Here is a 16,474-nt window from a genome sequence, read left to right as displayed (position 1 = left end):
TGGTGAGCAGGGAGCGGCGTGCTGCCTCAGCATAACGCCACGCCTCATATGTAGTTTAACAGAGAGGTTTAAACCCACAGGGGTTTGCAACTGATTCTGAGGGCGGAGGGGTGGCGATAAACCGGCCCTGGAGGCTCAACAGGTGATGAAAACACCTGACGGAGAACCCATCATCTGCTGTAGGAACAGGAAGTGATGTCACTGGAGGGTCATGTGATGGCTTTGTGGTTTGTTCGTTACTCAGCTCACGTTTTCCTGTTTCTTGAGAGTTAACATGTAAAATTACAACTTCCTGTGTTGCTGCGGTTGTTTCCCTCCCTCTGCACTGGCTGGTGGCGCCTCTGCCCCATCTAACGGCGGTCTCTCCCTCCTCCCCCTCCAGCCTGTGAGCTGATGAACCAGGGCATCTTGGCGTTGGTCACGTCGACCGGCTGCGCCTCAGCCAGCGCGCTGCAGTCTCTGACGGATGCCATGCACATCCCTCACCTGTACATCCAGAGGAACAGCGAGGGCTCCCCGCGGACCGCCTGCCAGTTCAACCCCAGCCCCGGGGGCCAGCGCTACACGCTGGCCGCCCGGCCGCCGGTGCGCCTCAATGATGTCATGCTGACGCTGGTGGAGGAGCTGCGATGGCAGAAGTTTATCGTATTCTACGACATCGAGTACGGTGAGTAAACCACAAAACTGGGCAGGTGGAGGCCCCGCACGCGGTGGGGGGGTGGGGGGTGGGGGGGGGGGGGTTTCCAGAAACACAACAACAGAAATGCCATTAGTGCAGCTGTTCTGCCACATCTGGCAGCTGCGATCAGCTACTGTGGATCAGCCTGCCGCTGGAAGCTCACTGCTGCCAAGAAGACCTGCTAGTAAAAACATCCCCTGATAATAAAAGTATTCCAATTTGAAGTCATACTTTAAAAAAAATAATAATTACAATGAAAAGTGCAGAATTGTGAGATAAAACATCATGAATTAGTCATCTGTGTGTGTGTGTGTGTGTGTGTGTGTGTGTGTGTGTGTGTGTGTGTGTGTCTCCTGCGGCTAGTTTATCTCTCATAATTACTTTTTAATCTCGTCATTTCAACTCTCTCTGTCATTATTACTTTTTATTCTGTAATTATGACTTTTACTCATAATTTAGATTTTTTTTATGTCTCATAATTATGACTCACCGTGAGAATATATTTATTCTCAAGGATTTTGTTTCTTCTCCAGGCAGGAATGGGCCTCCATAAATGTCCCAGGGGATTCTCGTACAGTGAATAATGACAGGGAGCCTCTTATGACTGATCGGCCGGATCGATAGCCACTATTGACGATCAGAATCTTAGTGATGGTGAAAACAGAACGAGTTCAACTGGCCACTGTGTTTTTGTTGGTACGTCAGCAGCAACGTGAGCTCATCCTAACCGAGGCAGTTCCCCTCGTCACGCACATCCGTTGACAGCGAGGCTCGTTGATGTTTTACTTCTGGACGTCACATTGCGGCGCCGTGTTGTGATCGGCCCGTCTGACTCGCTGCGTCTCTATTTTTGATTCAGTGTTCCGTGTGGGTTCGCCGCTGCTGTTGGGCTGCGTTCTCGTCTCTGGTGTTTGAGCTCTTGAACCTCAACGCCACCACACACTCAGTAGAGTTGTGTGCTCGTGGAGCTCTGATGCTGCGCTGCTGTCGGCCCGTTCAGGTCTCGCTGCTCGGACTGAGGATGGAGTGGCGAGTGAGGAGCGAGAGTCGTGCTTCTAAATCTCAGTTTCACTCGTTGTTCAAGCTGAGTTTTGATCCCTGATGGAGCTTTTCTGTCCTTCACGTGTTCCTGGGACGCGTGTGAGGGTGAAACTGAGACGAGACGCTGTGTGTGTGTGTGTGTATGTGTGTGTGTGTGTGTGTGTGTGTGTGGTGACGCGAACATTCTGTTGCATAATCTTGTTTAAATAGATCATAAATGGAAGGAGTGACAGCTACGCTGCTCCCTGCTGCTCCTCTGTCGTTTGATTCATCAGCAGTTCCCTCTCTCTCTCTCTCTCTCTCTCTCTCACCCCCTCACCCCCCCCCCCCCCCGCTGGTTATACAACGCAGTACTCTTCAGTCTAGTATTAGTATTATTAAAGGAATATTCTGTCCTCAGATAATACCACCCAACTGTTCCGATGATGTAACGTATCCAGTATGACGTGACACATGCTGGTGAGCGTTCGGCGGCGGACGATCCCCTCCGGCCTGGGGAGGACGACCACCGGCCGACGCTGCAGCATAACCTCAGGCATTGACCCCCCCGTCTGGCGTCTTTGTTTGGAATGGCTCACTTGGACTGTATCTTAATGAAATCACATTAGGCTGGATGGATTTTTGAGCGTAATCGATACGGGATGGTGGCAATTACAATGGGAGGGTACAGACGGACGCAGGCATTTAGGCTCTCAGGTTCTCTTCTCCACAGTGATTTAGAGTTAAGTGCATCAGCCGCTGCAGGCCGGCACCTGAATCCTTTAATAGCCGACCGAAGGACAGCGTCCACGCCGCCGCGCGCCGCCAACCTGGACAGTTCCATTGCTCATCAGTGGCAGATTTGTCAGATTGATTCTTTCAGCTCACCCATCTGCCTGATGGATTTGACCTTTGACCTCGGCTTTGTAATGCCCAGATGTCTTCCAGTGTGGACCCTCAACAGGTCCGAGCGTGAGGAACCACAGCAGCGCTTCACAACGCCGTGAGTTGATGATTTGAAGACTAAAATGTGTTCCTGGGAACCTTAAAACCCTGAAACCTGCTGCCGGCTGTGGCCGGCTTGTTTCTCAGAAGAACGTTGACTGAATGTGAATGAATCACGAGCGACAGACACTCCGCCGCCGTCGGTGTTCCTCTCTCCTGAGGCGCAGCTGAGATGAAGGTGACACCAGCGGTCACAGTACTTTTAGCCAGGTTAGCTGGCACGACTGGGCTCCGGGGTGCTGCGAAGGAACAGCCCTAGAACAGGGAGAAGGAACAGCCCTAGAACAGGGAGAAGGAACAGCCCTAGAACAGGGAGAAGGAACAGCCCTAGAACAGGGAGGATCATTTCATTGATGGGGTACGTTTGACCGCCTGTGAGCGTTCCTCCCGTACCTGTGCACCCTTCACCTGCTGAGTTAAACACCGCAGCAGAACCTACGGAACCCGTGTGGCGGCCAGTTCTACACTTTGGTCACATGATCCTCGACGACCCAGAAATACACTTTCACATCGACTACATTGTAAAATGACACAAAATGTATTTGTTTGTAAGATCATTTCTTCTTTCTGGAACACCTACAGATGAACGCATCTTTCACGTTGCCAGCACGTCTGGGACTGGGCGCTGTGGTGCGGCTCAGCACCGTAGAAAACTGACGTCATCCCGCAGCGACAAAATGGCCTCACGCGAACACGAAGAGCAAATCGGCAAAGAAAGACGTGGTGTTTTGTGAGATCAGTGGCTGCCTTCTCATCGTTCGCAGCTCTCCTATCACAACAAAGCGGCGCCCTGTTAAACAAACATAAATAATAGCTGAAGCTCAGCACGAGGAAGCTGCAGCATTGATGTTTTCATTATTGTGCTCTGTGTACTGTGCGATTTGTTCCCTGTGTTCTGCTGTCATGTTACTGCTGCAGCGGGCTGCTCGCTGCGTATGCAGAATGAATTTCAATCAGGAGAATGAAAGAAATCGCTGTGAGTTTTCAATAGCGTCACATCTGACTTCATTGTTAGCGGCGGTAAAGAGGAGCCCCGTCTTCCGTGCTAACAACATTAATGTGCAGATGAAGTCGTGTTTGGAAGGCATGTTGTTCCTCCTCACCAGCACGCAGAGACGAACAGCCGGGGTGAAAAGACGGCAGATTTAATGGAAGCCGGGCTCTGATGTGGAGCTGCCCTCCAGCTCTGATATGAGCGAGTGTCAGGAGGAGCGATGAGAGCTGAAAGCGGACCTCTGATCTGGCTCAGATCAGCTGGGACTCGCACAGAAAAACACCACGGCGCGCGGCGGACAGTTTGGGCTCTGACTGAACAAGAGCTGAAGTAACGAACCAAACCCCTGGAGGATCTGTGGGACTTGTAACGTTTGGTCTGACAAAATGTACCAACATGAGCTGGCGAGGGACCAGAAGCTCGCCAAAGCGTTAGATTTGGATGATAGAAGACAAGCTCTCGTGGTGGGGGGGCAGTGTTGGAATACAAGATCCTGAACACAGAAATAGGATTTTACAGATGCTGCTTATTCCCTCTCACCTCCGTGACTGGAAGATCTAAAGCTCCTGATGCGGGTGCTCGTGACCCCAGGGGTCGCTGCAGGAGCGCGTGATGTCATGATTGACAGCTGCTCTGTCAAATGTTTCAATAACCACGACCGTCTCTTTCCACCCTCGGAGAACTCGCCCGGTTCGTCCGGTCTGATACGACCCTGTTCTGCCACTGCAGATTTCAATGATTTACTTTGTGAAAAAAACTTGAAAATTCATATTTTTAATGAATATAAGACACAAACACCAACCAACCCTCCTGCTCTGCTGGAAGCTGCAGCTGAGAGCCAAACTAATCAGTTAATTGTAGGGAACTCTTCTTTTTCTTTACAGCGATGATTCTTCTCTCAACCCTTCCACGGATTCGCCATGGCGATGATTCACCACCTGGCGGCTGTGTGACCTTTTTCCCTCCCCTCATATTTCCATGGCTGTAGATTTTGTTGGAAGGTTTGGAGGGAAAATTGATGTTTCCTCTCCAGTTGCTCTTTTTTTTTTAAGGCTAAAAGTCAGATTTAAAGCCTGAGGGGAAACTTGAAGTGACACCTCGAAGCAGACGTCCCCTGAGAGGCTCCAGACCGGCGGCTTTATCTCGCCGCTGTCCGGCTCCTATCGGTTTTCTATTCAGACTTAATTGTCCCGGAGGGCAGATTTGGTTTGTTAAACCCCACGTTACAAAAGACCCTCGGTGCTCTCTCTTGTTTTCCTGTTGACACTAATCCCCTCGAATTCCTGTCATTCTGTCGCCTCTGTTCTTTCTTTTTTCTTATCCAATTTTAAGTAAAAATCCTCTTAACAGACGCGCACCTGCCTGACCCGTCCTGTAAATACACTTTAAGAGTTGGACTCTTGAGAGAAAAACATCGTCTGGTCCTTGAGGTGTTTTTTTTCTTTTTACTTAATTTTACTTCGTTTGGACAGCGCCTAAATCTTCCCTCCTGGTGCTCTTCGTCTTCATCCCCTCCTCCTCGCTCGGCGTGATGAGGGGATCCATTAGAAGTGTGAGCCCCACAGGAGCCCCATTTATTCAGATTAGAGGCTCATTGTTGAGGAGCAGATGGGCTTTTTGGTCTGGCTGTCTGGACGGACCGGCCGGCTCGATGAGATGATGATTGAAGAAGCTCCTGGATCCACCCCCCCACCTCAGAGACCTCCCAACTCACAACCGTCTCCTCCTCCATCCTTTGGAAACATGCTCGCTGCCCGGAAGCGCAAAGGTGGTATTAAAATGGGGTCACGTCCAGGCGTCCGCTCGTTAACGCTGGGATCTTCCTCTGACATTGACACCTTTAAGCTGCTGCACGCGCGCACGCTTCTACTCTGCTGGTCATGACGTGCCGTTGACTCATGTTTGCTGTCGCAGCTCCAGCAGCAGATTTCGTTGGTCCCAAGTCTGACGCTGACTCATCGGTTTCGGGGCTGCCAGTGTGAAATCACCTCAAGAGGCGTTTCAGTTGTGTTTGAATGGGGACAGAAAACAGCCTTGTGGTGCAACGCAGCTGCGCTCCTCACTGTCGCTTTTCAACCAGCCGTCCACTCATCGTTGAAGGTGGGCGGGACAAACACCGCAGACACGTGACGAGACGCGCTGATGTTTCCTCGCCCTCCAAATCTCAGGAACCAGCAGCTGCGTCTCCGCCCCCTGGTGCCTTCAGCCGCTCCTTTCACTCGGAGCTAGAACGCGAGGAAGAGCCTTGAGCTTATCTTCTAATGATTTTGCAGGTATTCCGTGTCATAGCAACCGAAATTTGCACCTCCAAAAGTGCTGTCAGATGTTGCCCTCAGAGGAGCGTGTGGTGGTTTCAGCAGCGCCGTGGACACGACCCCCCCCCACCACCACCACCACCACCACCACCGATGGCTGCTGATGCAAGATCAGCTTTGGTGGCGATGTTCTGTCCTCGCCGTCGTCCTCAGGAACGTTCCGTTTCATGAGATTCTTTCCCGCCTGCTGCCTCGCTGCTTTGGCAAACCTTCACGAGCTCAACAGGAAGTACTGCCGCTTGTTTCCTGTTTGCTAGCAAAGATTTTCTTGAGTCCTGTTTGGAAACGTGTTTCTGTCGAGAGACTTACTGGCAATTAAGGTTTTCACTGCCGTATTCAAGGGGGGACCCACCAAAACCGGGTAAGAAGCACTCACCGTTGTGGCCAGGGAGCCAAATGCAAGTCCAGCCCCAGTTCCTCCTGACCAGGCCAAAACCACATTACACCTCCTGGAGGAGCGAGGGGGGGCAAAGCTGCCGCCGCCGCCGCCGCTCAGTTTATTTGAGTGAACTGAGCCTTTACTGGGACACAGCAAAGCAAATCGGCTCCTACTAAGTGTTTGGGAAACACTTTTCTCTGGCTTGGTCATCCTTGGCGGGAGAAAGGAGGAGACACACACGCACAGAGCACAGGATTGATATCTGCCCTTCTGCAAGGGTATCAATATGGCCGCCGCGGTGCCCGGCTCCACTGAGCATGACACAGCAGCTCAGCCACATCAAAGCTGCAGACTCTAAATCTCACGCTGGCCGCACACCAGCCAGCCGAGCGCGCGGATGGACAGCCGGGCTGCAGTGCGCTCTGGGAAACGGTGTTTTTCATCAACACCCAATCAGAGGCAGCTGTCAGGCGGAACAGAGGGCCGTCCTGGGGAGCTGATAAAGACATTGATGCGAGAGACTGGAGAGAGAGAACACGGGAAAGCACACACACACACACACACACACACACACACACACTGACTCCACCTGGTTAGGCATGAACTCATTTGTACATTTACTTTGCTGGGTGACATGTAAAACAGTCTCCAGATACCCGACACGTTATTCCCCCCTCCCCCCCCCCCCCGCCCGCCCTTGTGGCAGCAGGCGTTTGTCATCTTTTCGCAGTAGCGTTTGATGTAAAAACATAAACCGGAATGATTTTGTCCTGTTAGTTGGAGGGTAACATTTCCAATTTTTGGCAAACTGAACTGAAAGAGCAGAACCTTCACAGTTACCGTGTCCGACGTGTCCAGTCTGCCCCGCCGCCGCTCTGTTGACATTTAATATTTCATCACTGACAAGCCCGATCAGATGAACCGGAACCCTCGAGGGTTGTATGAAACTTGTCCGAGCCTGAAAAGAATGACTGATTAAAATAAAAAAAAGATCAAAATGTATGAAGATTAGCAGGAAACAAAAAGAGAAGATCGTGGATTAGAGGGAGGTGAAAAGGTTAAAGGAGGAGGAGGATTAGCTGCAGACGACGTGAGGGAGGAAATGATTCTGCCTCCGAGCAGAGCTGCTTTACATACTGAGCAGTTGCTGCTCCACACGTCTCCAGCCACCGCTGCACCTCCACCCTGCGTCCGTGAAGAGACGTTCCACCAGGGTTAGGTTTTTTTTACCTCTCAGCATCAGCCAGCTTTTCCTCGTGAGCTCACCGGGTCTGAAAGTCCTGCGCGTGTGAGAAGTGAGCGCAGATGTTGCTGCGTAGGCCACCTCACCTGGAGAACAGCAGTCGTTAACCTTGTCCAACTTCAGAGCAGCCGTGATGTCACTGATGATGTCACTGATGATTTCATGAAAGGTTGGCATCCTCCTGGGCCAAAGAACCAGTGGCACCGTTGCGCTGGACTTTGGTTTATATTGCAGAAAACAAACTGTATGACTCACATGTTTGTTTTTGCCGGATAATCTTCAGTAGCTAACAACCATCTGAAGCACGAACGCTAACGAAACACCACAACACACGGCGTCGGATTGAGGCAGAACTGAACCAGGATCAAGTCTCGATCTGAAACACCCGTCAACCTCCGTCTCTCAAACTACAGTTCAACATTTCAGTGTCTTCGGAGTTTGTTTTTTTTCTTTTAAGGGTCTTAAACTAAATGAACATGAGGAGCAACACATCACCCCCCCCCCCCCATTTTTACTTGCAAATTGTAAATCGATTCACGCTGCCCCCCCCCCCCCCCCCCCCCGCTCGTCCCCTGTGACCCAGATGAATCTGAATAGGAGAACCAGTGAATTCTGAGGTGCTCCTCCCCCTCCACCAGCTCAGCTTCCACCCGGGTGGGTGTAGCGTCTTCATGCTACACGCTCATCCATTCACAGCCAAACCTCATCAGCGGCTGTTCACTCTATTTTAATGCAAATACTGTTTCTTGCATGAGTTTTCCTGACTAAAACGGATCCAGGACGAGAGGTTCAGGCCTGGCCAGCTTCATCCTCCTGTTTAATCTGGACTTTACTGACTTCCAGGAGAAGTTTCTGCTCGGGTCACCTCCATTCAGCGCTGACTCGACAGCCATGAGAAGCGTTTGAAAACCAGAGTGACATCACAACTCTCGCGTGCAGCAGCAGAGCCGTGTGGTGACTGAGAGTTGAAGGTGCCTGGATCCCCGCAGGCCTCACGATCTCCTCTCACCTCTCAGGTGAACTCGTTTCCTCACTGGTCTTTTAACCCTTTTTGTGCATCTGAATAATGGATCCAGCGACTCAAGTGTGCCGAGCCCACTCCACCTGTTCCTGGCCTCTGTTTACTTCGCTGCTAATTACTAAAGAACGCTCTCCCCGTCTGTTGTCACACCCCTCATTGGGCTGAACTCGGCGAGCGGATTGAGCTGCTCTGAAAGCCACTTAGAGGGGCCTCGCGTTGTTTCATTAATATGTAAGGGAGCACAAGGCAAGACAAAGCCTTGTTGGACGACGGCTCACTGGTTGGCGGTTCGTTAGCTCAGCGTGTGTCACCGTAGGCGCTAACGAAAACACGAGATTCAACAGGAGGGTTTCTGAAACACGCGAACAGGGAAGGATCAGGAAAGTGTGGACTCTGGGTTTGTCTTTGTTGATTTACTGAGATCAACAACATCTCTGTTGTTCTGGTTTGTTACCATGAGAAGATAAAAACACAACCAAGCAAGTTGTGTTTGCCTGTTATTTGAGGGGCGGGGCCATGGCTTGTGTGACATCACAAAACCTCCTTACACTTTGATCTCTTTGATTCTCTCATCTCAGACCTCCTTAAACCCAGGATTTAAAACCTGCCCAGAACCGTCTCTCCCCTCTGGATGAAGCCCGGCCAACACATCCAGCAGGTGGGATGCGCGTGTTGGATGTGCCTCCTGTTCCTGCTACCTTCCCGAAAAGTTAGCTAACATGCTTAATCTGTGCGGCTGCTCTTTAACTGCCTTCACACGACGACCCAAATGTCCTTACAGCTTCATCCATGTTTGTCGTTTAAAGCCAGAAACCAGAAGAGGGTCACATGATCTGTCACGTAACGGTGAGAAGGCCTGACACACTTGGAGTTTGTGTTTTATTTCATCTAGGATTAAGGTTCTCTGGTGTCCCGGGCCAGGACAGACAGCAGCATAATTAACTGGACTGCAGACAACAATTTACATCAAATTAAAAGAATAAATTAGCGACTCATAAAATATGAAGCCATTCATCAACCTCAGGGATCACCATGAATCAGTTTAATGCAGATTTGCTGCCTGCGACTCATTTAAAGTCACTTTAAATGCATCCGAGGAGACCGAGGCCATATCGCCAAAACTTTCCAACTTTCAGAGCTGATCTTAACTGTTTGGTAACCGTGGTAATTAGGGTTGGGAAAAACTCATTACATAAATCAGTGTCGCTGTCCTTCATTCAGATAACCTCCTAATTTCCCCAAATCTGAAACTCTTGGAACTTTAGATATCTATTAATCTGTCAGGCCGCCTCTGGCCACCAGACCAGGGGTTTCGGTGAGCCGACCCACTAATTGTGTCTCCACATCGTTGTCTGGAGGTAAAACTCTTATTTTTTATCACAACGTTATTTAAAAATGTGATTAAGACAGTAGTCGTGGGCCCAGGCTGCTGTCTTGAGGGGACAGGCTGGGGTAGGTCTCCGGCCTGATCGGGGGTCCGGTGAAGGGAGGAGCTGCTCCCAGTCCTCCCAGCAGGAGCATCATCTTCCTCAGTCCCTACTGGTGTTGTTGCTAGTAGCATCTAAGCTAACCTCTGCAGGAGCGGCCATGTTGTTGTTCCCCCCCCTGAAAGTAATTTCTCTCTCCTGAAAAGACGCTGATTGTTAAAAAGTGCTGCAAATCTTCCAGCCTGGCAGGGTTTCATCATGTGACGCTGTGATGTCAGCAACCCAGCGGCCCCGCAGGGGGTTGCATATGGTGGAAAACGTGAAAGAAGATGGTTCGCTGGTCACAACAATGAGGAGGTTGACTTCAGTCCCTGTTACGACAGGTACTGATGTATTCTTATACCATTCGATCATGAGGACCATGCATGTTTTCATCCCAGTCCATGAAAACGTTAATATGCATCTTGAACGTTCTGCTGGATTTTGGTTAGAAAAAAAATCAAAACCAAAAAAGGAAAAGTAACTGCTGCGCTGCATTGATTTGTTTCGCTTGGATGTGGACGTCCAAGGACGCGCCGCCTGGCCTCAGTTAGACCCACAGAGACTCAACGGCGTGAAATGACACGGGAAAAACATGCACGAATGGCTGAAATAACCGCAGTGTTATTCATGCATTTGTTGATAGCAGGCCGTTTATGAGGAGTTGGCACCAGTTTGTTTTCAGATTGGTATGCAGGAAGGACAGAAGGCCGCCACTCCCACGGGGGCGTCGTACATTTACATACATGCATGCAAATTTATGGAGAGAGAAAGAGAGGAAGCGACTAATGAAGACAAATGTTGCAGCATTTGTCGTTTTGTACCCATTTTTGTGTTGCTGACAATGCAGAGCTGAAGCTACCACACACACACACACACACACACACACACACACACACACACACACACACACACACACACACACACAGGTTAACAGTGAGAGGAGCAGGGAATCGGGCCAGGATGACTCCTGCTTACTCTAAATGACAGTTGCCCCAGACCCTTCTGTCTCCCTGCTGCATGAGGGAGCTAAGACCTACGCTAGTTAGCTTAGCACAATGAATAGCAGTGGGTGGGAAGTGTTAGCATAGCTCAGCTGCTGCTGAGTTAAAACAGCCGTGGAGGAGCAGACGAAGCTGCACCACATGGATGATAATGATACAGCACTTGCATGTCTGGTGCAAAGATCTGACCTCTGAACTCTTTGTCAGCATCGAAGGAGCAGCAGAGGAGACGGACCTGAGTCCTTTCAGGTCGTGTCCGCCCGTCCGTGGTTACGACCGCTGTCACTGAATAAATAAGAAGCGGTAGGAAGAGAGAAATGAAGCGTGAAAGCACTTTTGCCATCTCTGTGTCTCCTCCCTCGTTCGCCTCCTCTTCACTTTCGTGACCTTGTCCGGGTGAATCTGCGTCACGCTGCCGTCCCTCCCTCCGTCCTCAGGATTCCCTGAGGTGACAATGCACTGAGGTTGGCCTTCGTCAAGCATCAACAAGTGGGGGTCAAAGGTGTAAAGCCACTATTAATGTTGGAGAAGTCGTGTCGCGTCGAGGGGTTTTTTATCAGTTGAAACGTCCATAATGACAAATAATTGCATCTTTCAGCCAATAACCTCTTTTTTTTTTTTCGTGAGGACTCCACCGGGTCCTTTAGGTGTCTTTACTGTAAAGGTCAAGTATGCATGACACGTTCAGAGTGTGTGTGTGTGTGTGTGTGTGTGTGTGTGTGTGTGTGTGTGTGTTTTCCCTACGAAACCCTGGAGGAGTGAGAGAACAGGAAATGTTTTGAGGCCACAAGAAAAAATAAAAAGTATAAAAAACATTTTAAAAAACAAACTGAACTGAGGGACCAAGTCACATCATGTGGTGATGAATTAATTAAAGTGAAGGAACAAGTTTGAAGCCAAACCGGTGTTTTATTTTTCTCTGTGGTGACGCCGGGGCTCCGCAGTCTTGTGGTTGAATGAATAATAGAAATAATAGTAAATAAATAACATAAACTTTGTAGAAACCTCAGGAAATCAGTCATTTTTGCTCGCTGTGCCTTCAGAGATTCATTCTCCCACCTTCAGCTCATCAGACTTAGACTGATTTCATGATTATGTTTAACGATGGCGACGAGCTGGAACAGAGACGCCATGTTGGGATAAATTTAGTTGAATTGCTTTTGTTGGCGCTGAATCTTTTCAGGCTTTTTTTTTACTTCTCTCTCGTACCAAAACCACGACGAATCTCTACCCGTGAGCCCGAGCCACAGGGCTGCGGTGAGCGTGTCTCCGGGGGTTCTAGTGATTTTTTTCTCACATCTGAAAACTGTGCCGCTGCTGCCTGTCCTCCCTCTTGTCCAGACTTTTCCAAGTCTCTTTACTGTCAAATATTTGCACCGGACCAAACGTGCGAGGACAACGTGGAACGATTAGCATCAGATTAGCTGCTGATCACTTTGTCTTCGAGGTCTTCGCCTCAGTGCCCCCAAACCTCAGAGCAGACGAAGCTGGCACACCACTGCCGACTTGGAATGACACTGGACGAAAGGATAATCCTCGTTGTGCCGAGGCTGCAGTAACCATGGCAACCTTTACAGCCCTGAAAACAGTGATAGAAGGCAGACAGTTCAAAAAGTCCATTCAGCCTTCAATTATGGAGAGAGAAAACCCAACCCTGCAAATGCATTAATTATGTCGACTCATCGAGGTTAGAACAAAGAGTGTTAGCTGTCTCTGAAACTTTGGAATGTGAGCTTTGACGCGGAGGAGAAACAAACTCTAAAAGTTAGTTTCTCAGAAAGTTGAAAGTCAATTGTTCAGAGAGCACCGAGGCACTGAACCTGACTCTTCTCCTCTTTGGGGTGGAATCAGTCAGAGGGTCCAAGACCCAGCACTTAGTGATTATGTAGCACTAACTGGGTTGTGTGATGTTGTGTGTCTGTTATATTAAAAAATAAAAGATTAAAATAAAAAAAAAAGTGGGAGGGCCACACTTCTTCTGCCACTAGATGGCAGTACCTGTGACCAAATCACAACTGAAGCACTTTTGCGCTTCCTATGGACGTTTCCTTAATTAGGTCTAAATTCTTGCTTGTGTTGTACGTCGCTTTGGACAAAAGCGTCTGCTAAATGAAATTGTAGGATTGTAGAATTGTAGAATTGTAGTTACCCCATAAACAACTTCAAGAAATTTGATTGACAGAAGCGTTTCAGCAGCAGCCGTCAAACGTGCAAGGTTCGGTGGCCGACAGGAGCACGTTAGCCGGACAAAACTGCAGAACGTTCAGGACCAGGACCTGGTCCTGGTAACAGGGACGTCTAACCCACATCAGCGGACCACAAATGGAGCTGGTCCCATCTAAGACCACTAGAACCCAGAACTGTGATATATTAGTGCGTAAAAATGCACGGCTGACTGTCGAGCCCTGGCCAGAGTTAGCCTGTAGCGGCTACCGCGTGTCCAGTCATCAGACACACACTCCTGGTTTGTTGGTCGTGTAGAAGCTGATTAAGCTGGTAAACTCAGCTACGTGAGGTGGGAAAGAGAAAGTTAGACCAGGTTACTTAGTGTTCCTCAAGATTCTGTAACTAAACCCACCTTTCCTGTTTGCACCCGGGATTTTCATCTAAACCAGGTTCTAAACCTGGTGGATCTGCAAGTTTAGGGATTTTCCCTGACGCGTCGGATTAATCGACAAGCTCGTGACTCCGTTTAAGACCTGATGACGTGTCATCCCTCTAACGGCAGCGTTTGCAACATTGCCAAAGTTTCGCAACTGTTAAACATTCCAAAAGTGGAGTTTTTCCCTGCGGGCTGCTGCTGGCTGATGAGAACAGCTCCTGTTGGCCTCAGTTCTTTAGTGTAAAGTGCAATGAACATACCATTAAAGCTGACCAGAATACAGACGAATGAATCAATGCAAGACAAATCGCTCTGGCCACCGTCCATTAATTCCACAGCAGGAATCGTTTGTAGCTCAGCAGCTGCTCGTCCGCTCTGCAGTGGAGGCTGGAGCTCCGTAGCTTGGGTCTCCCCGGAGGCCCCGCCGCCGCCCCCTGCTGCTGGGGTGGTCACGGCCTGCAGTCCTTCAGTATGGACCACCAGGCCACTTTTGAGCTCATGATGTCCACGTGCTGCCTGCAGCCTCTGGGCCCCGCCCACCTGACCCCTCAGAATCAACAGGTGTTTTTTTGTTTTTGTTCTTTTATTAGTGGCTAAAGTAAATCAGATGGGGGGGGGCCTGCTGGTTCAGCCTGGATGGGCGTGTCAGCGGCCGTCCTCATTGCTGCACTACTAACTCCTCTGGCCTGGAAGAAATACGTGGGGAAATTTCATAAACCCAAGCTGAACCGTGTTGTCATACTCGCTGGGTTTGTGCCAAGGCCTTCGAAGTACATGAGGGGGGCTTTCATACTTTCAATCACAGTATTTTGTATTTTAGTTTTAAGTGTTTGGTCATGGAATTGACGGGAGGTCTCATTTTCTCAACCTGATTCTCGATACTTGAAAGTCTGAGTGGCAGGGAAACTCACACAGAGTTGTAATGTGCTCCACTTTGATTCCACCAGGGGTTGAATTCCAATTGTTAGTTTTAAAGGTTTTGTGTGTGTGTGTGTGTGTGAGTGTGTGTGAGTGTGTGTGTGTGTGTTGTAGTCGATTGTTCATGTCTGGAAGTATAAAAAGATCTTTTCTCTCTGAACACACAGGACGGCTCAACAATGATCATTCACTTGCTTTTATTGCAGCTTTTATGTTCTGGCCCCAGCTAAATCTTTTCTAATGCTATATTTGTGGTTGAAAGTGAAATTGCACGGTCGCACCTGCATTTAATATACCTGGGACATTAATTTACATTTATGCAGCGAGGATTATAACTGATATGGGTGGGTGAGAACTGCTCTCTTTATGTCTGTCGGCATTAAAAGTTATCAGTTGGTTTATAGTTTGACAGCGGAGGCTGCCGAGTGTGTAACAGTGGTGATATCAGCCGTCTGCTCCAGTCACTTCGCCCGGGAGTTTGTGTTTCTCAGCACTTTTAAGCGAAGCGTCAGAACCAAAGAGGGTGAAGTTTTCTCTTCAACACATGCAGCAGCAGCAGCAGCACCCCCCCCATGCTCTCACTGTTTGAGTGCACGCAAACCCTCAGAACTGGAGGCTGTGGGGGGGTGAGTCAGTGCTGCTGATGTCAGGTCGGCCCACAGAGTTTTACACCTCTGAAGTGTCAGCTGTGGTTTTAGATCTGCTCGTAAACTCGGTTTATGTTGAGCGGGCCAGCTCTCCCGGCGGGGCTGAGACGGAGGGTGAAGGGGACGCGGACGGTGTCTGAGGACAATGCTGATGATTTTGTAGCCTCCCTGTTCGTGGCGGCCCTCACAGACGGAAGGAGGCGGTCCTGCCAGGTGAATAATGTGGACGCTTTAAATTGAAGGAGGAGGAACTGGTGAGGTTTTGCGGGTCAAAGGTCACCATGACTTCACTCAGCTTCTAATGAAATATGTTCCTCCCAAGAGGCCACTGAAACATATTTTATTGGTTTATCATCCTGAGAACGACCAGCGTCGGGAGCGATCGGCGCTCCGGTCCAACCCCTGCAGGGACACTCCAAGCAGATCGGAACCCCTTCCATCAGCGTGGCTCCGTGCTCATTTTGAGGTATCCCGTTAAAAAGGTTAATGGTAACAGCCTTGACACAAGTTCACAAAAACGTGCTCATTTTCAAACAGACTTTTTTTTTTTGCCTTTTCTGAAACTAGGAAAAGCGCCAAAAAAAAGGGAGCTGAAGTGGCTTTAATGTGTTTCGTGGTCTTTGAATGACCGTCCGTCTCTGCTGCTGGCGTCGAACTGGAGTTCAGTTTGGTCACCAGGCAACAGCAACATGGCCAGAACAACACAAGGGACTTCTCCTCTCCCTATTTGGCCTGTTGACCTTCTCCTTCTCCTCCTTCTTCTTCTTCTTCTTCTTCTTCTTCTTCTTCTTCTTCTTCTTCTTCTTCTTCTCTGTGTACGTAACGGTGCCCACACCACCATCTTCTGACAAAAATATTGCGTAACCTCCGGAACCAGTCGACGGAACTGCTCGCCTTTTCAACTTCATGGACTCTCTGGGGGGTTTTGTTGTCCCTTGTTTCAGCACCGCGGCAGAACAAAACCCAGGTTAGCGAGATAAACACATTTATCTGGCGCTCGCTGAGCCAGTCGAGCGTTTTCCTGCCGAGCCTCCTGATGAGCTTCAGCCAGCCAGAGTCCTGGAACACTTGAAGTTTTCTTTATCTAACATTTGGATGCAAAAGAGACTTAAAAAAAGGAAAAACACACAACCAAAGGACAGGACAGCAAATGTACTGTAACATCAAATTATACTGTTTTT

At 49.5% G+C, this 16,474-nt stretch overlaps 1 protein-coding gene across 6 annotated transcripts in view; it reads left to right on the top strand.

Moving 5' to 3' along the window:
- The window catches only part of grid1b (glutamate receptor, ionotropic, delta 1b), a 381,406-nt gene that overhangs the window by 225,958 nt on the left and 138,974 nt on the right, over positions 1-16,474 (top strand). For all 6 annotated transcript variants that reach the window (XM_086194877.1, XM_086194876.1, XM_086194882.1 and 3 more), the window contains one exon: positions 383-667. In XM_086194877.1, the coding sequence (XP_086051003.1) occupies positions 383-667 (285 nt within the window). The remainder of the gene's footprint in view (positions 1-382; positions 668-16,474) is intronic.

This window comes from Aulostomus chinensis, chromosome 23 (assembly GCF_037954235.1).
Source record: "Aulostomus chinensis isolate RoL2024-O1b breed Wild chromosome 23, RoL_Achi_v1.0, whole genome shotgun sequence".
In the NCBI taxonomy this organism is placed as follows: Eukaryota; Metazoa; Chordata; class Actinopteri; order Syngnathiformes; family Aulostomidae; genus Aulostomus; species Aulostomus chinensis.
The sequence above is the reverse complement of the archived record's forward strand: the minus strand, read 5'-3'. Positions and strand labels throughout refer to the sequence as shown.